The 24,316-nt window shown below is 46.2% G+C and overlaps 2 protein-coding genes across 5 annotated transcripts in view; one reads left to right on the top strand and one right to left on the bottom strand.

Annotated features, from left to right (window-relative positions):
- Nucleotides 1–1,461: 1,461 nt before the first annotated feature.
- Nucleotides 1,462–8,240, bottom strand: EBNA1BP2 (EBNA1 binding protein 2). Its single transcript, XM_019957682.2, has 9 exons — nucleotides 7,971–8,240; nucleotides 7,804–7,887; nucleotides 7,431–7,600; nucleotides 6,709–6,832; nucleotides 5,060–5,149; nucleotides 4,007–4,082; nucleotides 3,688–3,781; nucleotides 1,786–1,948; nucleotides 1,462–1,648 (listed from the first exon to the last, which is right to left on the bottom strand). Exons 1-9 carry the CDS (start codon nucleotides 8,034–8,036, stop codon nucleotides 1,598–1,600), a joined length of 918 nt encoding a protein of 305 aa, XP_019813241.2. The 5' UTR covers nucleotides 8,037–8,240; the 3' UTR covers nucleotides 1,462–1,597.
- CFAP57 (cilia and flagella associated protein 57) overlaps nucleotides 8,228–24,316 on the top strand; it is a 69,027-nt gene continuing 52,938 nt past the window's right edge. For 3 of the 4 annotated variants that reach the window (XM_019957680.2, XM_019957681.2, XM_019957679.2), the window contains exons 1-6: nucleotides 8,277–8,365; nucleotides 8,589–8,761; nucleotides 13,702–14,018; nucleotides 15,377–15,663; nucleotides 17,831–18,038; nucleotides 21,337–21,489. In XM_019957680.2, the coding sequence (XP_019813239.1) occupies nucleotides 8,605–8,761; nucleotides 13,702–14,018; nucleotides 15,377–15,663; nucleotides 17,831–18,038; nucleotides 21,337–21,489 (1,122 nt within the window). In that variant the 5' untranslated portion in view covers nucleotides 8,277–8,365; nucleotides 8,589–8,604. Of the gene's footprint in view, nucleotides 8,366–8,588; nucleotides 8,762–13,701; nucleotides 14,019–15,376; nucleotides 15,664–17,830; nucleotides 18,039–21,336; nucleotides 21,490–24,316 lie in introns of all 4 variants that reach the window. The other variant, XM_070786712.1, reaches the window with a different exon arrangement.

Below are 24,316 nucleotides of genomic sequence, written 5' to 3'. Positions count from 1 at the left end.
ATTGCTGAAGATGAGGAGGCAACACAACTGCACTCTTTGCCACCTGCGCGTGAACTAAGTAACACGTGCAGTGACCAATCACCCACAGACTTTGAAAGAAGCAATTTGGGGTCAGTAACCATTATGTATCTTTTAGGCAGTGGTTTTATGGACTGAAGAGCCAGCAGCAAAATCTCTACTTTCCACAGTTACTCGGTTAACAATACTTTGGTAACTGAAAGGTGAACAGTGTTGTCCAGGCACCTTGACAGCTGAAGTCCACACATATCGGTACAAAGCAAGAACAGCCTGGACTTGGTCATGGCAACTACTAGCATCCTACCCATCCTTCAATGCACGGAATTACATTTTAAAGCAATGTGAGAGCTAATACTGAATGTAGCCCAATTATACTTTAAGAGTGGGATGATAAAGTGATATAAATAAGCTCTATAAAGTATATCTCTGAAATTAAGTGATTCTGTTTGCTATAAAAAGAAAAAAAAAGGAAAGAAGGTACATCATCCAAACCCTACAGAAGTATTCAAGTCAGTAAGTTACTTTTGTCCCTACTAGGGTAAACTCTATCAATCTTAAAACTCTCCTATGTTCCACTCATAATTCAAAGTTTCTTAAGCTAAGGCTCCTAACTGGAATTACTATTTGTTACCCTATTCACTACTATTGTACAAATTGTCAAAATAGGCTGGGGTAAAACATTGTGGTCTTCTGAGAATATGACCCATGTGCTTAGACTTTTGTTCATTGAAATTAGTTCACACAAACTAAATTCATTCTTTTTGTTCTAGAAACAGTATCATAGGAAACCAGAGAGATCTTTTAGGTACCAATGATGCTATAAGAAAACCATGCAAAAGTGAGTTGTTTTTTCTGCTTAAGCATCTAGAGTTCTCAGATATTTGTAGACTCAAAATTTCTAAACTGGAATGGGGGCGGGGGTGGGTGTGGTGTGGTGGGGGAAGCTGTCTTCCCTTCCTACCTCTCAAGACAGAGAAAATCCCAACACGAAACATGGCCTGCTCACAATGTTCAACCTGCACGCAGCTCCAAGCCGGCACGGGAGAACTTCAAATACACACACACCACACGGCTCAGCACACATTATGGAGAACCACCTCACCCAGCAAAATCATCCCACCAAGGCATGTACGCTTCATTATACGGCAGGAGTGTGCTAAGCGTTTTGCACATATTAACTCACTGCTGACAGGAACCGTCTTTGGTAGATTCTATTATCATGTCTATATAGAGATGACAGAGCACAGAAAAATCAACGTGCCCAGGGTCAAACAGCAAGCACACAGCAGAGCCAGGTGTCAAACCTGGCAGTCTGGCCCTCGAGTCCATGCTTTTAACCTCCACAGGGCTCGTTTATTTATTATCAATAAATGGCAATATTATTTAATATGTAAAAGTAACTTCTAAATCTTTTAGTCCTGAGTTTTTAACCAAGAATATATATTTCTCTGAAATTTTTTCTTTAGTTTATTGAAAGAATTTTTACAAAAAGAAGCTAACAGAAGGGATCCAACTGCCTTGTGAAATCCCAAGTCTCCATCTCTTTTTCCTGGTGTTTGTATACAAAGATGTGGCTTGTTTAGTGTCTTCTGCTCTTCATTTTCTCTCTTGTCCGTTTTCCAGGTCTTTTCTGCAGAAAAGGAAATATGACATGTGTTCACACAGCAGTTGGCCTTCTGCCCCAGGATCCGGACACAAGGAAAGAAAGGGAGGGAGAAGGGAGGGGTGGCAGTGGAGGCTGCTCCAGCCCCCTCACTCCATACTCACATTCGATCCTTTCTTTCCAGGCCTCTTGAGGCCCCTGCCATGAGCTGTCTTGGCCCGGAAGCTGGATACATCATCATAGCTCTCACGAGTGTTCCACTTGGAGCCTTTCTTCTTCCCACCATAACCAAACTTCTGGTTTTTATAGCGTCGCTTGGCATTAGGCCTGGAAAAAAGCAGTCTTACAGGTTACCTTCAACACTGCAAATCCTGACGAATGTTACGATCCAACCATACCCTGTTTCCTCTCTGTAAACGAAGCCTGTAGATACTACTGTACCCAAAATCTCATCCTTGACCCAATATTTCTACTCTATAAACTCCCCAGACAAGATCATCTACCTACAGCCTTAACCACCAAAGCAGGAAAACAAAGTGAGAATCAGGAAAAGATCTATCAATGTGGCTCATCATTTATCTTCAGAGCCCATGGACTGTAGCCCACCAGGCTCCTCTGTCCATGGAATTTTCCAGGCAAGAATACTGGAGTGGGTTGCCATTCCCTTCTCCAAGGGATCTTCTGCACTCAGGGATCAAACCCAGGTCTTCTGCATTTCAGGCAGACTCTTTACCATTTGAGCCACCTGGGAAGCCCCATTTTTAAACTAAATCTTATTAAATCACCCTCAGTTCTTCCTAGTCCTCTCAAGGATATTAAACGCAGTTAATGTTTGAGTGTAATACATGTTAAAACTGATCATCCCACAGGAATCTCAGTTCACCATATCCGAAGTCATAGTCACCTCCCTCCTAGACTGGTTTCACCTCCTGTATCTACAGCCTAACTTGAGGTTGGTGGTCCTACCATATACTCAGCTGTCCACGCTATGAACCTAGAGTGGATTATAATTCCTTCTTTCATTTTCTGCACCCAGCTCAATTACTGAGTCCTGCTAATTTGACCTCTTGAGTATTTCTTCAACCAATTTTCTCTTCTTTACCCCTATTACCACTTTCAGGTCATTATCCTTGTTCTCTGGACTTTAACGGTCCCCTGATCAATTCCCCTGTCTCCCTCACTTACACAAGTACCACTGTAATATTGAAAACATGAACATGACCTGCTCACCACTTTGAGTAAAGCCCATGAGCACCTCCCTACTGACTACTGGAAATAGCCCAGGCTCCTCACAACACTGCCCTGCAATCAGCCCACGTCCTCCCAGCTACACCTCACCACTCCTTGCCTCATGGTAACCCCCATGACACCAAATGCTGGCTGTTCCTCACACACAAACCTGCTGTTCTCATCTCTACACTTCTGCTCATTCATGTTCTTCCATCTTCCCCAAATCCATGTCTCTCCTGTTCTCCTGGTTAATTCCTACTCATCTTTCAGACTAAGCTCTGGTGAACGCTTCTCCAGGAAGCCATCCCCAGACTCTGACCCCTGGATCATGTCACATATTTCTAACATGGGCTTCCAGACTTCTCCCTCAATGCCTCTATCACAGCATGGACTATATTATACAGATATGATCATTCTCCTCAGGATGGGTGTCCAGGAATGCATAAAGATGAACAAAAAGAACCAATAATAATATCCAACATTATCCCTTTTAATCTTTCTAATATAAAAGGTACTTACAATTTTTTTTTCATTTTCACAGACGAGGAAATTAACATTTAGGAAGGTGAAGTAACTTGCTCAAAACTACCCTCCTAATGAGACAGAAACCAAACCAGAACCCTAGGTCTGCACACAACCCTCACACGCGAGGAATCAACTTCTACTGCGTATTCACTGAAATCACCTCACTTGAACCTTCAAAGACCGATGTGGTTGAACAGGCCCATCACGTGGCCCACAGTTCTGGCCGCAGCACAGCCGCACTCCATGCACCGAGGCCACACCAGGAACTGCGGCCCTGCATGCACCACCACCAAAACGAATGCAGCACTCACCCCTTCCTCATTTGCTGGCCTTTGGCTCCTTCTTTTGTGCTCCGTGCAGCAGGCTTCTGATCTCCCTCGAGGAAGTCCAGTTTATCAGAGAAACCTGGGAGTGAAGCACTTTGATCAGCACCACAGTGCTTTAAAAAAAAGATTCAACTTCAAAAGAAGGATGTTACTTATGGAATTGGCATTAAGAGGCACATCTTGCTCCCCGTGCCATTCCCAAATGTGAGGTCCAACAGTTCCAAATCAATCAAGCCTTCAGATGTGTTTGATGGAAGCAGCAGGTGCCCCTGCTCCCTGCAGCCTTATGAGAGAACACACTCACCTTTCTGATATTTCTTAATGGCACTCATCATGTGTGACTTCTCCTTCTGCCGCTTCTGAAGAACCTCTGTTTGCACCTGGATGTGGACACAGGACTGTTACACCTACTCCAAACCAGCACTCCAAATGTCTAAGTGTCTCTCAGTGACCAGGCTGTGACCATCCTTGAACACTGACTGTGTGCCACAACCACGTTAAGGCCCTAAGTATATTCTCAATTTCTCATCCCAACAACCCAGTGAAGCAGAAATTCTTATGACCCCAAAACGAAGCACAGAGAGACGCTATAATTTGCCGATGTCACACAGCAAGCATGGACCTGAGATTCACACCCAAGCAGTCTGCATTCTTACCTAAGACACAACCTGCTACAAAACTGCACAAATCATGTTTATGTCAACATCCAATTCTCTCCCTGATTATATCTGGGCAGATTAAATACCTAAACCACTGTTGCTAGGCATGAAAATACCAACAGAGAAAACAATCTCCCCAAAAAACAAACCAAAACAACCTTTAAGGATAACAAGAGATGCTTTAACTCTAAGGCAGGGTTTCTGCATCCCAGCACTATGACAGTTTGGACAGGATCATCCTTTGTCAGGGGGGAGCATGGCCTGTCCTACGCACTGCAGGATGTTTAGAAGCCTCCCTGCTCTCCACCCACAAGCTGCCAACTGCACACTCCCCACCAAGGTGTGACAACCAAAAATGCCTCCAGACATTGCCAAATGTTCCCTGGTCAAACAAAATTACCCCCCATCAGACTGTGCTGGGAGGTCGGGTTTGGAAACCACTGATCTGGACCCAGCGCTTCACTGTACAGGTGTGTAAAGTACAGCCCAGAGAAGTGCCTGACTCGCTTGTAGTGACCATACTACTTCTGGTGACACAGAGGTGTCCAGAAGGGACTGTGTTTGTGGACACTAGCAACCCACACTGCTATGAGATAGTAAACACACAATGGAACACACACCAGGCACAGAACCAACCCAGACCAGGCAATCTATGGACAAACACCCTTGGCCCCATCCCTGTCTGTTGTCCTTCCCACCTTCTTTCCATATTTTCTAAGTGCTCGCAGCTGCTTAGCCTTTTCCGACTTCTCCATGGCGGCCTGTTTAGCCTGCAGTTTCTGTCGAATCTAAAACACAAAATGTTGTCAGCTTACGTTAATTGAAAATGGCATGGAAGCTGCTTAGGGTGCACTGCAGCAGGGAGCGGACATACTCTGGAGCTCAGAGGAACCTTGTGAATCATCTACTCCAAGCCCTGTGTTTCACACACAAGGATAATAAGGCCCAAAGGCTAACACCTTTATCCAAGACACCAAAAGTCTCAGCCTTGGAACCACAACATCAGGGTGACCTTATTCCCAGTGTGCTATTTGCTCTGATAAACAAAACAGCTTGCTTGCCACTGAATCAGGAGAAAAGACTAACTTCTCTCCATCCATACCATCTGCAGACTGTGGTGAAACCAGTATGCAGCTTTAGCCTCCTTCTCCAGTATACCATCTGCACTATAAAAACTCAAACAGATATCAGGTACCTAGCCGTTGGCATTAAACATATACATTTCCGTTAAAGAATGAACAGTTATGAATTTGAATGTGCAGAAATGGGTCTGGGTTCATCTCTAGATTAGCTTCCTTGAGTACCACTGAGACGAGAAAATCCAGCTTGAGACCCAAGGGAACTATTTAGGTATATCTTGCATTAGACATTAGTAATTCTCTGCCTCCCAAAGTTGAATAAGGACCAAATTCTACCTAACTGTTCAGTTCAGTTCAGTTCAATCACTCAGTCGTGTCCAACTCTTTGTGACCCCATGGACTGCAGCACGCCAGGCCTCCCTGTCCATCACCAACTCCTGGAGTTTACTCAAATTCATGTCCATTGAGTCGGTGATGCCATCCAACCATCTCATCCTCTGTCATCCCCTTCTCCTCCCGCCTTCAATCTTTCCCAGCATAAGGGTCTTTTCCAATGAGTCAGCTCTTCACATCAGGTGGCCAAAGGATTGGAGTTTCAGCTTCAGCATCAGTCCTTCCAATGAATATTCAGGACTGATTTCCTTTAGGATGGACTGGTTGGATCTTCCTGCAGTCCGAGGGACTCTCAAGAGTCTTCTCCAACACCACAGTTCAAAAGCATCAATTCTTCAGTGCTCTGTTTTCTTTGTAGTCCAACTCTCACATCCATACATGACCACTGGAAAAATCATAGCCTTGACTAGCCTTAACTTACCTAACTGTAAATTATGCCAAATCTGAGCCATATATTAATCCTTCATTTTACAGCAGAGAAAAACTGAGGCTCAGAGAAAGGTAACTGTCTACAAGTTATAATGCTGCCCAGGCAATGGCAGTAAAGAACTGTTCTCTCTTCCACACACCATGCCATGACCATGCCGGCTAGAAGATGCATAAAGATCATCTTTACCTTAGGGACCACACTTCTTACATTATCTTCCTCCCTTAACTGTTTATATTAGGAAAAAGTCAACCTTACATTTGTCCACCTGGTGTTGATTAGCATGAATCTGACATAGATAACTGAGATAATAATTTTCCTCTGACAACTGGCTCCCTTTTAATGTGCTTATGCCTTTGTTTGTTTGAACATTAAGGGAGACAAGCCAGCTGTATAGACTTAAGTCCAAAGCTTCAGTCTTCCATAGAAAACCTTTTCCATTTCTTACCTTCTGCATCTGCTGATCAGACTTGGCCATCTCTGCAAAATAATCCGTAGGCCGCTTGGTAGGCACTTTGAGCTGATGGAGGCGGGGCAATACTGCAAGCACTGCTGCCTGGGCTTGACGGTAGCTGCGGAAGTAGGACAAAGTGTGAAATAAGCTAAGGCAGAGAGGTCTTATTACATCCTTCTGATTGCCTCTCATAAGGTATCCAAGGTCGGAAGAGCCCGCAACACCTGACCTCCACCAGCAAGAACACACACACAAACAAAATGGTAATAAAACCTCATTAACTCAGGAGAAATTTAGATGTACACGCTTTTAAAAGGGGTGGGGAGTATTGCTTAAAATGAATTAGTAGTTTAATAGAATGACCACTTTAGAAGTGCTCACTAGCTTACAAATGTGAATTACACATTCTTACTTAGTCACTAAAAAAAGTCCATATAAGGATCCCACATAAGCAACTTTTTGTTCTCATAATCAACTGCACAAAAAAATTTAAAACTTAATATTTGAAAATAAACTGGACTTTAAATTGTGACTGCTGGACCACGGGGCCTTTCTCTCAACCACGGAGCATCTCCTACTCTTTAGTCCAAAGAAGCTTTCCTCCCTACTCCCAGGCTCAGGACACCTCGGAGGAACGCAGGCTCACGGCTTCCACCCTCTCCCCACTCTCTAGCACAGGGACCTACAACTTTTCCCACACTTAAAAACATACATACAAGCTCATCTCACGCTTAAAGTCATCTTCTGGATCAACAGCTTTCGGATCCTGGTTCTGAGATGTTGACTGAGGTCCACTGATTTCTGGTACCGGACCCAGGGTCACATCAAGCCTTTCAACCCATTCCAGATCCCGCTTGAATTCAGCCAAACACTGCTTCAGGCCATTCTAGGAAATTCAGACACCAAGCTCACAAAAAGGTAACAGACCAACAAACGAAGAGCCAGCCTCCAAAACCCCGACAGGTAGTTGACACTCTTGGCAATGCTCGGGTTGTGTCTTTCCTAGAACTAGAATGCAGTCTCTGGAGCACAACAGTGCCTCGCGCGCATCCCAAGTCTAGCATCCTCCGACCGGGCGCCCGAACTCACCACGTCGTTCACGGCCTTCTTCGGCCCCTCTAGCACCACGTTGAGGCCTGGCTTCAGAAGCCCTCGGGAAAACGCCTCCTGCAACTACAGGGCACGTTCCGCGGTAAGAACAGGAGAGTGAGGAACCCTCTCCCTCGCGCAGCCCCGCGAGCTCGGATGATACCTACCTCTCTGTCTGTGACAAGAGAGTCATCAGAATCGGAGTCCGAACCTGAGAGCGGGGGGGTGTCCATCTCACCGCGCGCGAGTCCACACCTACCGGAGGAAGCGGAGTAGCCCGAGACCCCCAGCGCCTGGAAAAGGGCGCCCCTCGCCGCTGCCGGTTTGCAGCCCCCTGCCCTCCTGCAGCGGACCCACGTGGACTCGAACCGCACTGAAGCAAACAGCTGCTGCTCAGCTCTCTGAGCAAAGGACTTCCGCTTCCGGGTGCTGACATACTTCCGGTTTGCCGTTGCTATAGGAACCGCTCCGGCGTCGGTGAGTGCCGGGTTGCTTCGGATTCGTAGGGGTAGTACCCTGGACACACGCGTGGTCTGGTGATCCAGAGAGCAGAAGCTTACAGGTGGGAGAGATCCCTGGGGGTCGTCCAGAGGAGCAGGAAGCCGCAAGGGCGAAAGGAACGAGCAGACGCAGGAGCTGGGTCTGGGGCACCGGAGGAGATTGCTAAGGAGAGGGGGCTAAGGAGCAGTTCGGAGGCGGAGCCACGGGCGTGTCGCGGGGCGGGTGCGGCAGAGTGGGCGGGGTTTCGCGCTTCTCGGTGCTCACCAGCTGCGTTGCATCTTTAGCGGAACTACCGGGACCATGTCCACTGTGGTAGCTCAGTCGCTGCATGTTTTTGGTCTTCGATCCCACGTGTCCAACAATGTCTTCTTCTTCGATGAACAGATCATTATGTTTCCTTCAGGAAATCACTGTGTGAAGTACAATGTGGATCAGAAATGGCAAAAATTCATTCCAGGTAAAACTGTTTCCAGTCTGACACCTAGGTAACCATGTGAACCAAATATAACACCATAATCCCAATACGACGATTGAAAGAAAACTTTTTTGGACAACTTGAATATACGTATAGTTTTATAAATGTAGAAGAAATACATGTCTACTTGCCTTATTTTAATGTATAGATTAATGAATCATACATAAAGTCACATGTAAATCCTGTTAATTCAAAGGTACTTATTTTCACTGTGATCTAATGGAAAAAAATTCTTTTGAAGAGTTTCATGCATCTTCAGTATCACTCTCTTTGTCATCACCAGGGCTGCTTTTTGACTTCTCTAACAGTTTTCTAGAGTACACCACTTTCAGTACAGACCTTTTGAATCCATTTATGATGAAGACACTAGAGATTTTACCCCAGGTCAGAAATAACCATTTGTATACTGTAACATTTGGTTTTGTTCACATTGGTCCTGCTAATGATATACATGATTTTCACACCTTAGCCACTCTTTCCCACTGTTTTCTACGCTCAACTTGTTTTATTGTGACATGCATACAAAAGACTGTATACTACATATGTGTAGTATTTAAAGAACTATAGTAAAATGAAGCTTTGAAAGTCTGCCAAAAGGAGAGCAAATAGTACATTACCAGTTCCAGTGTTTCTCCCTGACTTCATTCATCTCACATGTGCCCACTCTCACTCCATCCTGGAATTTGTAATTATTCCCTTATTTCTCTGTATAGTTTTACCACATATTTATCTGTGTGGCCTTATGTAAGATATTGTTTTTGTTTGTGCTGCTTTCCAACTTCGTATAAATGTAATGGTAGTGTATATATTCTGTGACGTGCTTCTCTTGTTTAACAACATACTCTGAGATTCATGCATTTTGTACATGTTAACTGAGTTCTTTTTATTACTATGCAGTATTCCCTCATATGACTCTAATGTCTCAAATATATTTATCCATTCTAGTGTTGATGGATATTTGAGAACCAACATTTTTTTTTTGCTTCTCTGTTGGCTCAAATGGTAAAGGATCCGCCTGCAATGAGGGTTCGATCACATTGGGTTCGACTTGGGTTTGACCCCTGGGTTGGGAAGATCCCGTGGAGAAGGGAACAACTACCCAATCCAGTGTTCTGGCCTGGAGAATTCCATGGACAGAGGAGCCTGGCAGGCTACAGTCCATGGGGTTGCAAAGAGTTGAACACAACCGAGTGACTTTCACTTTCTTTTTTTTTTTTTTTTTTGCTATTTCAAACCATGCTGCTATAAGCATTCTTGCATTCAAGTGTTCTCATCTACTTGTGCAGAGATTCTCCAGGGCACACACCAAAACAGTAGTGTGGCAGTACTAGTTCACACTGCTGTTACCCAACAACCTCACCACCCCTTGCTATTGTTCTACTTCTAATGTTTTGTGCATTTACCTACTACTAATGAGGATGACTTCCCTGGTGGCTCAGATGGTAAAGCGTCTGTCTACAATGTGGGAGACCTGGGTTCGATCCCTGGGTCGGAAAGATTCCCTAGAGAAAGAAATGGCAACACACTCCAGTACTCTTGCCCAGAAAATCCCGTGGACGGAGGAGCCTGGTGCAGGCTACTGTCCATGGGGTCACAAAGAGTCGGATACAACTGAGCGACTTCACTTCACAATGAGGATGAATATCTTTTCACATGATTAAGGGGCTACTCCTGTTTAATTTTCTGTGAAATGTCTTGTTTAAATCTTTTATCCATTTTCTATGTTTTGGGGGGTAATTTTCTTACTGATTTATGGTCACACTATATTTTCTGTCAGCCAGGGAAGCCAGCTTCCCTGGTGGCTCAGATGGTAAAGCGTCTGCCTGCAATGTGGGAGACCCAGGTTCGATCCCTGAGTTGGGACAATCCCCTGGAGAAGGAAATGGCAACCCGCTCCAGTATTCTTACCTGGAAAATCCCATGGACAGAGAAGCCTGGTAGGCTACAGTCCATGGGGTCGCAAAGAGTCGGACACGACTGAGCGACTTCACTTTCTTTCTTTCTTATATTTTCTGTATGCTAATCCTCTGTCAGACGTATACATACTACAAATAATTTCTCCCGGTTTGGGGCTTGTGTTTTCTTCCTCCTTATGGTATCTTGATGGACAGAAATTCTTGGTTTTAATGAAGTCAAATTTATCAACCTTACTCAAGCTTATTAATATATTCTCCTATATTATCTCTTTGATGCGCTCCACATTTACCTTTCGTCTTTTAGGCTCTGGGTTAGGAGGGTGCTGAGTGTGTTAGGGGAATAGTGAGGAATCCAGTATGCCTGGAGCAGAGTGAATAGAGGAGCAGGAGCGAAAGGTGAAGCAGAGAAGTAAGCAGAGCAACATTACATGGGCTTTGAGATCAAGGGCTCCTACTCTGAGGAAAATGAGAAGCTGGGATGGAGGATTCTGAGCAGAGTGACATGATCTGACTTATATTTCAAAAGGTTCTTTCTGGCTACTGTTCAGAGAATAGATTTAAGGAGGGACAAGAGAAGAAATAGGAGACCAGCTGAAGGACTATTGCTGTAATCCAGCTGGGAGAACATAGTGGCATGGAGCAGGTAGCAGGTAACAGGGATGGTGAAAAGAGATCAAAGCCTGGCTCTATTTTGAAGGTGAGGGTGACAGGTTTCCTCATCGACCTGATGTAGTTGGGAGAGAAAAGGAAGAAGCAAGGGTTCTGGCCTGAGCAACTGAAAGGATGGAGTTGCTGCTAATAGAGACAGGAAAGACTGCAGAAGGAGCAGGTTTTGTGTGGAATGTTAGTGTTTGACATGGGAAGACTGAGATGCCTGCTAGAGATGCAAATAGGATCTTAAGTGAGCACTTTGATGCCAATTCTTGCCTGGAGAGTTCCATGGACAGAGGAGCCTGGCAGGCTACAGTCCACGGGGTAGCAAAGAGTCAGACTCGACTCAGCAACTAGCACTTTTTCAATTTCAATTGATGTCGATTGTGGATTCAAGAGAAAGAGGCCCTGGCTGGTGACAAAAATTTGAAGGTTGTTAGCATAGAGGTGGGAGAAGGCAATGGCACCCCACTCCAGTACTCTTGCCTGGAAAATCCCATGGATGGAGGAGCCTGGTAGGCTGCAGTCCATGGGGTCACGAAGAATCGGACACGACTGAGCGAATTCACTTTCACTTTTCACTTTCATGCATTGGAGAAGGAAATGGCAATCCACTCCAGTGTTCTTAATCCGAGGGACGGGGGAGCCTGGTGGGTTGCCATCTATGGGGTCACACAGAGTCGGACACGACTGAAGTGACTTAGCAGCAGCAGCATAGAGGTGAAATACAAAGTCCTTAGTATGAGGACTTCCCTGGTGGTCTAGTGGTTAATTCTGCACGTTCAATGCTGGGGACATGGGTTCAACCCCCGGTCAGGGAACTTAAGATCCTACATGCTTGCAGCATGGCCAAAAAATAATTAAAAAAAAAAAAATCCTTTGAATGGATTAGATCACCCAGGGAGTAAATGTGTTTGTGAAAGAAAAGAAGGATAAAGATTGGGCTACGGGGCCTTCCTACATTTAGTGCCAGGAAATGAGGAAGAACCTGGAAAAGAGTCTTTGGAGGAGTAGCCAAAAAGAGGAAATCCATATAGGAGGTGAACATATTTCAAGGAGAAGTCAGTCATCAACTAGGTTAAAACAACAGGAAAGTATTTACAAACTGCGATCAGTCAGCACATGTTAAGCACCCACTGGGAGTCAGGCACTAGTGATTAAAAGAATGAATAAGCCAGAAAGCCAGGGCCCCTGGCCTCCAGGAGCTCTGAGCATTGTAATGGGGACAGGTGTGTATTCAAATGAGCACTGGGACTGTGTAAACGAGCAGGACACCTGCTAGGCCAGGCACAGCCCTGGTACAGAAGCACAGAGGAGGGGAGTCACCTGTTGTCCTTTGCCTTCTCCTGGCAGTCTTGTCTACACTCACACTTTCAACGCCCCACCATGACTTTTACCTCCAATCTGTATTTCAGTCCAAACATCTCCTCTAGCTTTCATCATATCAAGCTGCCTGCTAAGACCTCTTTACTTGAAAGTTCCACAGTACGTATCTCACACACAATATATCCAGAATGGAATTTATCATTTCCTTTTTTCTCCCTCTTTCCTTGAGACTCTACTTTGCAAGGTATTCAAACACATGATGAAGATATGATTACAAAAATAAGCTAGTCCTAGTATAAATATCTCAGAAACCCAATAATACACAAATAAATAAATACAGGGGATAAAGAAATACATAAATGAGTTTCAGTTCAGTTCAGTCGCTCAGTCGTATCTGACTCTTTGCGACCCCATGAACCGCAGCACACCAGGCCTCCCTGTCCATCACCAACTCCTGCAGTTTACCCAAACTCATGGCAACCCACTCCAGTATTCTTGCCTGGAAAATCCCATGGACAGAGAAGCCTGGGAGGCTACAGTCCATAGGGTCGCAAAGAGTCGGACACGACTGAGCGAAAAGTGGAGGAAGAGTATGGAGTGCTGGCTGTTTAGGGCATAATGGCCTGTTATCTGACCCTGCTGCACCTTCCAGACCCATCTAGGTCATCCCTGGCTCACAGAGGATGCTCAGCCATTGCCTACTGTGTGTAGTTCCCCCACCATCTACACCCTTTCTCACGTCCACACCTTTGCCCTTCCTGACCTGCCCCACCCCCATCCTGTTCTCACTTTGTCCTCATTTAGGAATCCTTCCCTGACTTCTCCCACCACGACCTCAGTGAGGGGCCCATCCTAGTTATTTTCAAAATAGCCAAGGCACAGTTGTACTGAAGGATACAAGGATCAGCGGTTATCTGTTTCTGCACTTTTCTCCTGTTGCCTTGGCAGCACCCACCACGGTGCCTGGTTTGTGCTGAATCTTGGTGAATGCATGGTCACCCCTCATCAGCCCCTCTCCTCTGTTTGCAGGCTCAGACAAGAGTCAGGGCATGTTGGCCTTGGCCATCAGTCCCAACCGGCGCTACCTCGCTGTCTCGGAGACTGTGCAAGATAAACCTGTCATCACCATTTATGAACTGTCAGCCATCCCCTGCCGGAAGCGCAAAATCCTTAATAATTTTGACTTCCCAGTTCAGAAGTTTATTTGCATGGCTTTTTCTCCAGACTCCAAATACCTCTTGACTCAGACTTCACCTCCAGAATCAAACCTTGTCTATTGGCTGTGGGAAAAACAGAAAGTCATGGCCATTGTTAGAATCGACACTCAGAACAATGCTGTCTTCCAGGTACTGCCGGAATAACAAATATTATGCAAATTATTAAAAAATAGTACAAGCTGTCCCTCATTGAATACTTTCTATATGCCAGGAATAGTGCTGATTTCTTAAAATGCATTTGGAAATTTGCCACACAACACTATATAAAGTATACATAATTATTGTCTCTGTTTTAAAGATGAAGGAACTGAGGCTCCAACAATTTAGCAGAACCAGGACTCCCTGACCCCAGGGCTTATGTTCTTTATTTTGGCCCAGAACTGCTTGCTGGTCACAAGTCAGGTTCAGAGGCAGTTTGATCAATTTGCTCTCTCCCCAGACCTGGCCTCTACTGGGAAGCGTTTCTGGGCAGTGGGAAGACTTCAGGAAAGTGGTGTGAGGTCGTAAATGTTTAGGAAGCTATCCATGAAATTGCCGTTATGTGAGGAGCAGAAGTTTCTATTGTGCTTTGAGGGTAAAATGCAGAGGCCGTGTCAGGAGGCTGGTCGGGTCCCAAGGAGACTTTGCTTGGAGCAGTCAACCTGGTCTGAGATCTAATGCTCAGTTTTACAGGTCCACGCACAATTCTGTTCAGGTTCAGAGATACTGGCTAATCAGCATCTTGGGCACAGACTCTGTTATTCTCACAAGAGGCTGGTGTGTGAACCAGCATGTCACAACCAGAACACACATCATCTATCCAGTGTGTTTCCTCCCTTGAGAAGTGAAATTGTTAATCAACAGGTTGCTTGGTGATTACAGAATCAGAGCCAAGACAAGTAGAGCCTGAGGATTATTTCATCCAGGTCATAGTAAGGCATGCTACAGCATCCTATTCGGAGCAGGGAGCACCTTGTCTCAAACAGATTCAGGAAGCGTTCACCGGATGCCTGCTCTGAACCTGCCCCTGGGGATACAGAGATAAAGCCGCAGCCCCTCCAGGTGCCCACCATCCAGTGTGGGTGCCAGATTGACTGTGACTGCAAATGGGGATGAGGGTAAAGGTAACGGAGGCTAGTCCCTGACATGTGGCTCCTTCTCCCTGGACAGGCCACATAAACCTGCCTGACCCTCGTTTGTCTGTTTTTAGCTGAGCTTTCATTCTGTTTTGCTAACACAGAGTTTGGTGATTGTCAAGACCTGCTCATCCTGCTTTTTGGTCTTCATCAGATGACTTTTGAAGGTTTCCTAATTTGACTCATGGACCCTACAAATATAATGGACATAGATCTGTCCTCTTATCAAATATGTCTTAAAATTATATGATTTAGTGATGTTTAAAGGATCCTGTGAACTACTTGGACTAACTAATAATTAGTTAAATGGGAAATAATTCCATCAAGTTTAGTTTTATGTCTCTTTTTCTTTCATTCTTTCATATTTTACAGGTGAGCTTCAATCCCCAGGATAACACTCAGATTTGTATCACTGGAAATGGGATGTTTAAGCTGCTCCGTTTTGCTGAGGGAACCCTGAAGCAAACTAATTTTCAGAGGGGAGAACCCCAAAACTATCTCGCCCACACCTGGGTGTCCGATGACAAGATTATTGCTGGCACTGATACAGGCAGACTCTTCCTCTTTGAATCTGGAGATCAACGCTGGGAGACAAGTATCGTGGTCAAGGAGCCCACCAGCGAGACAAAGAACCTGGGGGTGATCCAGGAATCAGAGAGGTAACAATGCCATCTGGGCTGGAGTTCTTAGACAAACACACTCATCTTACCAATAGCAACACCCCGAAAACAGCACTCTTTAAAAATCATTCCTTTATCTTTTCTAGTGTTCATCCATATGCAGGGTCAAATTTGATGTTTATAACCATAACCTAGGTACAACTATTTTTATTTTTATACCTAACCTCATTTTATAAGTGTTTCCCTGGTGGCTCAGACAGTAAAGAATCCATCTGCAATGCAGGAGACCCAGGTTCAATTTCCAGGAAGATCCCCTGGAGAAGGGAATGACTACCCACTCCAGTATCCTTGCTTGGAGAATTCCATGGACAGAGGATCCTGGTGGGCTAGAGTCCATGAGGGTCACAAAAAGTCAGACACAATTGAACAACTAACAGTTTCACAGACTGGTATGACTTAGTCTTCAAAACTACCTATTTTCGAAAATATGGCTTCCCAGTTTACTAAATCAATTAAATAAATGTCCACCAAGCCTTTGCAGTGTGCAAGGCATCTTGCTAAATGCTGGGGACACCATCCTCAGGACCTTATAATTCGATAGGAAGCAGCAGACTAATAAGGAAATACAAGGAAATGTCAGTCAGGGTGACAGAAGTGTATGGACCGGAGAAGGGGCTCAGGGTGAAGCTGCCGATTTTACCTCTATTGCAGCCAATCATAGTCATCTCACTCATATTGGACAGTACCATTGTGTGGTCTAGACACTGCCTTAAACACTCTGTGTATAACCTCGTTTGAGCCTTACCCACCCTACATAGTACATATTATTATCACACCCATATCGTAGACTCTAAGAGGTTAAATGCCTCACCCAGGATCACAGCACTGTTAAGTAACGGGCCAGGATTCAAAGCCAGATGTCTGATCCCAATACCCGAGCCTGCAATCAAAACAGCACCCTGTAGATTCCTCTTCTTCAATGTCCTTGGATTCACCCCTTTGTACCACCCCCATGCCAATGGCATTTCCTTTTTGTCATGATTATGTTGAGAACTTCCTAATAAGGCCATTTCCCTCCAGTTTGCTGTGTTCACCATCTTTGAGTGAGTCCAGGACTCCAAGGATAAAGCTCAGACTCTCGAACTTGGCCCACATGTCCTTGCTACTCTGACACTTCTCTATATCTGCAGCAGCAGCTCTTGCCTCTGTCTACCGCATATCCCTCATGCACTCTCCTACTTCTGGGCTCAGTCTGCCCCTACACTGACCCCACTCCTCTGGACACTGCCACATCCCTCTTTGTCCTTCGGGTCTCAGCTGGGAGCCCCCAGGCTCTGCTCATCTCAGACAGGTGTTCTTCTATATCTGTCCTTAGGTTTTCTTGTTAGTTGATAACTGGCCACTGCCATCCTACTCAGCAGTCCCTGATAGTCCTTATCACACGCCCCCTAGACCATCAGCTTAGGAACTGGGTCAACTTATTTATCATTGTTTCACAGAGTCGTTAACATAACTCTGGTAAATGTTGTATAAATGAATGAGTGAATGCAAATATGCATAAATGAATGAAAGAGAAAGAAAGGAAGGGAGGGGGAAGGGGAAGAAGAAGAGAAGGAAGGAAGGAAAGAAAGGGAAAGGGATGGAAGAGAGGGAAGGAAGCAGAAACCTGGATTTAAATCTCAGCTCTTCCCCTTACTAATTGTGTGATCTTGGAAACAACCCCTCTGAGCCACTTTTTTCTAAACAACAAAATGAGTATGATAATAAAAACAGTGACCACAGAGGATTACAGATTTCCATATAAGTGTATAACCTTCCATCTCCCATGGAGCCCCAGTAGCACTCCCAGCCAAAGGGGCACATTTAGGCCATGGGAAGGGGCTCACACTGAGTGGTTTCTCCCATGTGCATGCATGCTAAGTCACTTTGGTTGTGTCCAACTCTTTGTGACACCATTGACTATAGCCTGCCAGGCTCCTCTGTCCATGGGATTCTCGGGCAAGAATACAGGAGTGGGTTGCCATGCCCTTCTCCAGGGGATCTTCCTGACCCAGGGATGGAACCTGGGTCTCCCGAATTGCAGGCAGGTTCTTTACCATCTGAGCCACACTCCCACGCCCAAGGACAGTCCTTCTTTCTCATCCCTGGCACAGTTCATCTCCTTGGAATCATCTCTGTTATCTGTATGTGCTATTTTCTTTTCCAGCCTGATCGAATTTCCAGCAGTCACTTCCCCAGTCCCTTCCTACGAGCAGGTCATGATGACCAGCAGCCACAGCCAGCTGTCGCTGCCCCAGGTGTTTGCCATCGCAGCCTATTCAAAGGGATTTGCCTGTTCTGCTGGGCCAGGGAGAGTTCTGCTGTTTGAGAAGATGGAAGACAAGGAGTTTTACCGTGAGAGCAGGGAGATCCGGGTAAGGAGGGGAGGAAGCAGCAATGCTGGGGTCCAACTGGCAACTATCCTCCAGGAGCAGAGCACTGACGCAATGTTCGACCAGGGAAGGGGGCTGAGCGCAGAGCACAAAGGGACTCGAGCCATTTGTCCTGAGGGCAGTTTTAGGATGGATTGGACAGAGTTGTGGTATAGAAATAGGGAGCTCAGGATCTGAATCCTGGGGGAGAACTTGGGCAAATTGTTTTCTCTTCAAGTTCAGTGTTCCCATAATGTATATGGATATTTTAACATCAAGAACACCACCTGATATGGGACTTCTCAGGTGGCCCAGTTGCTAGCCTCTGCACTTCCAATGGAGAAGGCAGTGGCACCCCACTCCAGTACTCTTGCCTGGAGAATCCCATGGACGGAGGAGCCTGGTGGGCTGCAGTCCATGGGGTCACTAAGAGTTAGACACAACTGAGCGACTTCACTTTCATGCATTGAAGAAGGAAATGGCAACCCACTCCATTGTTCTTGCCTGGAGAATCCCAGGGACAGGGGAGCCTGGTGGGCTGCCGTCTATAGGGTCACACAGAGTTGGCCCCCGACTGAAGCGACACAGCAGCAGCAGCAGCACTTCCAATACAGGGGACCTGGCTTCTAGATCCTTTGTCAGGGAACTAGATCCCACTTGCCACAGCTAAGAGTTTGCATGCTACAGCCAAGATCTCGTGGGCCACAACTAAGACCCGGCACAGCCAAATAGGTAAATAAACATCTTTTTTTAAAAAAAGGAAAGAAAACTACCTGGGCTTCCCTGGTGGCTCAGAGGTTAAAGCGTCTGCCTGCAATTCGGGAGACCTGGGTTCGATCCTTGGGTCAGGAAGATCCCCTGGAGAAGGAAAAGGCAACCCACTCCAGTACTCTTGCTTGGAAAATCCTATGGACAGAGAAGTCTGGTAGGCTACAGTCCATGGGGTTGCAAAGAGTCAGACACAACTGAGCAACTTCACTTTCACTTTCACCTGGTATGCAGCAGGCATTCAGTAAATATTTGGGGAAGAAATGATACAGACTTTAGTGGAGAGAGATTTCACCTGGTTGGGGAATAACCAGGAAGGTTTCAAAGTGTTTGAAGGTCATCACTGAAGAAGGGTTATAGAGGATGGATAACATTAGACAGGAAGAAACAGATCAGGAAGTCCAGGTGAAGGGAGGAAATTAAGCAAAGGTACCGCTGACAGGGAGCAGTGGTGTTTTGGGGAGATATCTGTTCCCCAGTGGAGGGGCCTTAAGTCACTTGAAGGGAACGAGAAGACTAAGGCTGGTGAAAAGATGGCAAACGCCAGCCTGAAGAGTGAGTATGTAAACGGGCAAGGCATCCTGTTTTCAGTGGAGAAGCACTATGCTTCAGAAAAGTGATCTGCCTGTGATATTAATACACAGTGTGGGCAATTTGAAGTCATTGGATATGGAGTGGTAAACACACATTAAATGAGACTTGACTCTTAAGGTTTCCTGGCTGAGTGACTTCACATGAGTTGCTGAATGTAACAAACCTGTGTCTCTTCATTAAGGAAACAGCTCACCCTGGTGGTTATCGAAAAGATTAAACATCTGTGTGATCACTGGATGCGGTTCAGTTCAGTTCAGTTCAGTTGCTCAGTTGTGTCCAACTCTTTGCTACCCCATGGATTGCAGCATGCCAGGCTTCCCTGTCCATCACCAACTCCTGGAGTTTACTCAAACTCATGTTCTATCACGTTGGTGATGGCATCCAACCATCTCATCCTCTGTTGTCCCCTTTTCCTCCCACCTTCAATCTTTCCCAGCATCAGGGTCTTTTCCAATGAGTCAGCTCTTCACATCAGGTGGCCAAAGGATTGGAGCTTCAGTTTCAGTATCAGTCCTTCCAATGAATAGTCAGGACTGATTTCCTTTAGGATTGACTGGTTGGATCTCCTTACAGTCCAAAGGACTCTGAAGAGTCTTCTCCAACACCACAGTTCAAAAGCATCAATTCTTCAGCGCTCAGCTTTCTTTATGGTCCAACTCTCACATCCATACATGACTACTTAGTGTTTCCCAATTTCAAGACTGAGACAGGATGACAGCCCAGCAGGACACTGAGAAGGCGAGGTCGTTCACTCATTCAGTCAACCAATGTCTGTCGGTCACCTGTCAGGGGCCAGGCTCCAGGGTGGGACCTGCGGTGGGCACATCGGATGTGGCACTTCCCCCACGGACCTCACTGCCTGGGGGAGGGTGTGAGGCCACACCACGCAGTCACTGAGCACCTGCCATGTGCCAGGCCCTGCTCCAAGCACCAGGGGACACAGACAAGGTCCCCAGTCCGCAGGCTCCTGTTCCCCTTTATGCAGTGTGACACCTGGGACAACAGAGGGAAGTCCTGGGTACTGTGGGCACATTGAGGGACTGTCAGGGCCCACTCAGCCCAGGGCAGTCAGGGAAGGCTTCCCAGAGCCCTCGCTGCCCAGAGAGAGCAGAGGGAGTAGACTTCATGAGGACGGGCTAGAAGGTGCCGAGGAAGACAACTCCACGCAGTGGGAGGGCAGCACAAGATTCCAGGATGTTCAGAGGAGGAAGGTGCCCAGGTCATGGCTGAAGGCTCTAGGAAAGCCCAGAAGATGAGGCTGAGCAGGGCGTCGGGCTTTGGTGATAAGGGAAGTTCTGATGTTCAGGAGGACAGTTTCAGTAAATGAGGCAGTGGAAGCCACGTTATAAGGAATTAAGAACTGAGTGGGTAGTGAGGATGCAAAGGTGGTATATGCAGACCAGATTTCAGTAAGTTTGGTTGTTCGTGGAAGGAGAGGAAAAACAGGGAGGAGGAAACCTCATTTAATACCGTCCACTGGGAACTCCAGGCCCCTGAGACTGCTGCAGGAGCTGCGGGACCCCTTCTCTTCTCTCTGCCCTGTCACCCACCCCACGTGATAGAAAGACCTCAACCTTCCCCTCCGCTGCCCTGAAGCGCTGTGTACCTGGTGCAGATAGGCGCCTGCACTGAGCTCCCACCCGCTGGGCGAGCGTGGGGCTAGACTAACGCTTGTTCTGAGGGGGGATCTCAAGCAGATGTACAGATGGATCAGTTTCACCTGTGCCGCTGCTTATTATTCAGCCGCTAGTCACTTAAAGGTGCGTAGGAAACCCACAGAAACTGAGACACCTCAAGCCCTCCCTTCTCTGCATCTGAGGAGATCCAGGACGCAGGCTGATCAGGAGTCTGGAAGCTGCAAGTATCCAAGAGCATCTTAAAGCCCAAGGACACCTGACAATGCAGAGGCCTGCTGACCGCTGTCCTGTGTCTCGGGCAGATTCCTGTGGATCCACAGAGCAATGACCCAAGTCAGTCGGACAAACAGGACGTGCTCTGCATGTGCTTCAGCCCCTCCGAGGAGACGCTGATCGCCAGCACCAGCAAGAACCAGCTCTACAGCATCACCATGTCCCTGACGGAGATCAGCAAGGTGAGTCTCGCCAGCAGCGCTTCCTGCCAGCCTGGGGACGGGTCACCACTGGGCAAATTTTAATCCAATTCCTGAGAATAGGCCCATGCACCCCTTCATAATAAAGCAAAAGAAACTCTGATTTCAAGGTGTCCTTGTAGGAGCACTCCAACACCTGCAGGGGGCCGGGGTGGGGGACACCAGAATCTGATTGTTGTAGCTTCTTTGGATGGCATCACCGACTCAATGGACATGAGTTTGAGCAAGCTCCAGAAGTTGGTGATGGACAGGGAAGCCTGGCGTGCTACAGTCCATGGGGTCGCAGAATCAGACACGACTGAATGACTGAACTGAGCCTCTTTGAAGAACACCTTGAAGGTCTCTCTCAGATTTAAATTGTACCTATCTTTTCCTCAGCAAGCAAGTGTACTTCAGGTATTTAATGTACTGCAGTACCTGCTCCTGTGCACAAAGATGTTTATGTGTAAAGATTTATCATTGCTTTTGTTTTTAAATAATAAAGCCAGTATGAATACACTGTAGATATTGCAGCAAAAAGGATAAAAAAAAAGCACTTTGTACTTAGAAAAGGTTCATTTTATCAAGCAGACATTACAGTTTTAAATTTGTATGCATATAATAGCATGGACTCAAAATATAGCCTGCAAACTTTGGCAGAACAACAAGGAAAATAAACCACCTACAATCACAGGAGGTTTTAATATATCTTTCTCAGCAATGATGGTTTTTAAAATAATAACACTATTGAGTTATTCATACACTATACAATTCACCTACTTAAGGTGTACAATTCAATGGTTTTTAGTATATTCATAGAGTTATGCAGCCATTACCACCATCAATTTTAGAGCATTTCTTCACTCAAAAAAAAAAAACCTGCTATTATGCTCCCATCATCCCATCTGCCTCCCCCCAGCTCTGCTGCTGCTGCTGCTAAGTCGCTTCAGTTGTGTCCGAGTCTGTGTGACCCCATAGACGGCAGCCCACCAGGCTCCCCCATCCCTGGGATTCTCCAGGCAAGAACACTGGAGTGGGTTGCCATTTCCTCCTCCAATGCATGAAAGTGAAAAGTGAAAGTGAAGTCTCTCAGTTGTGTCCGACTTTTAGCAACCCCAAAGACTGCAGCCTACCAGGTTCCTCCATCCATGGGATTCTCCAGGCAAGAGTACTGGAGTGGGGTGCCATTGCCTTTTCCACCCCCCAGCTCTAGCCAGTCACTAATGTCTGTGTCTCTATAGATTTGCCTTTTCTGAATGTTTCATAGCAATATGTAGACTCTTGTGACTGGCTTCCCTCACTTAGCACAATGTTTTCAAGTTTCATTCATGTTCGAGCTTGTATCAGTACTCTATTCCTTTTTATAACCAAATAATAGTCCATTGCATGGATATACCATTTTTGTTGGTCTAATTATCAGTTAATGAACATTTGGGTTGCTTCCACCTTTTGAATATTATAAATACTGCTGCTATAAACATCTATGTACAAGTTTTTGTGTGGAAATATGTTTTTATTCTTCTTGGGTATGTATCTAGGAGTGGAATTTCTGAGTCAAGTAGGAACTCCATATTTAACCACTTAAGGAACAGCCAGATAGCTTTCCCAAAGTGCTGAACTGTTTTATATTCCCATCAGCTGTGTACGAGTGTTCGAATCTCTCCGTATTTTTGTCAGCACTTATTCTTATCTGATTTTAAATTTACATTCATAACAGCGGTTGGTCTGTAGTTTTCTTGTGATGCATTTGGTATTGGGGTAATACTGACCTCACAGAATGAGGTGAAGAGATAAGGTGGAAAAGAGAGAGTTGCTTTTGTTTCAACACAAGGGAGATTTGAGTGTATTTAAAAGCTTGTAGGCTAATATGTAAATCATTCTGTCATATACCCCAGACTAAGACATTTTTATCATTTCACGTGGGGGGACCTCATTCACAAGGACTCAGAAAGGACTTATTTGATGGCTGGATCTCCAGTCTGTCCTCTTTCTCCATGGAGAGGGGTGAGTTCACTGCATAGAGCTTCTCTCCCTGCTGTTAGGCGTGCCTCTCAGAGGGAAGGTTGCCTGGAAAGGAGAGAACCAGACCAGAGAGCAGGATCTTCCGTAGAGTGGGGTGTTTTCACTCTCACTTCCAGGATGTGTAAGTCCCCTGCCTGTCTCCACATGTACACTCTGCCCTTAGGCCCCCGAATTATACTCGGTTCGACTGCCAGAGTGATCTTTTCAAAACCCAGATGTGGTTGTCACAAAATTCACATGTTCCACCACCTCCACCATTGTCACAGCCTCAACCCCTCGGTGACCCTCTGGTGCTCTGAGAAGAACTGAGCTAGGAGCACGGGGCTGGGTGATGTCTGGCCCGGGCTGCTCTCTGCAGCTCCGTCCCATCACTCCATCCGATAGAATGGGCCCTTTGATCACTGGGAGTCTGCATGTTCCTTCTGCCAAAAGGCATCAGCGCTCCTGCCTCTGCCTGGGACACTCGTACCCTCCTCTCCCCAACATTAGTTCTTGTTAGTTCTTGCTCAGCCTTCAAGGGGGAAGAAAGCTACCAGGAATGTGCTAGTAGAGACAGGGTCGTTGAAGATATTAGAGAAAGTATGGGAAGCAAGCGGAGAATGGGAATAATCTGTGCCTACTCCCTGTTGGCTCAGACGGTAAAGAATCTGCCTGCTATGCGGGAGACCTCGGTTCCATCCCTGGGTCGAGAAGATTCCTCTGGAGAAGGAAATGGCTACCCACTCCAGTATTCTTGCCTGGGAAATCCCATGGACAGAGGAGCCTGTCAGGCTACAGTCCATGGGGATCGCAGAGTTGGACACAACTG

The sequence above is a fragment of the Bos indicus genome, chromosome 3, assembly GCF_029378745.1.
Source record: "Bos indicus isolate NIAB-ARS_2022 breed Sahiwal x Tharparkar chromosome 3, NIAB-ARS_B.indTharparkar_mat_pri_1.0, whole genome shotgun sequence".
NCBI classification, from domain to species: Eukaryota; Metazoa; Chordata; class Mammalia; order Artiodactyla; family Bovidae; genus Bos; species Bos indicus.
Note: the sequence above shows the minus strand (reverse complement) of the source record. Positions and strands in the feature narration are given on the sequence as shown.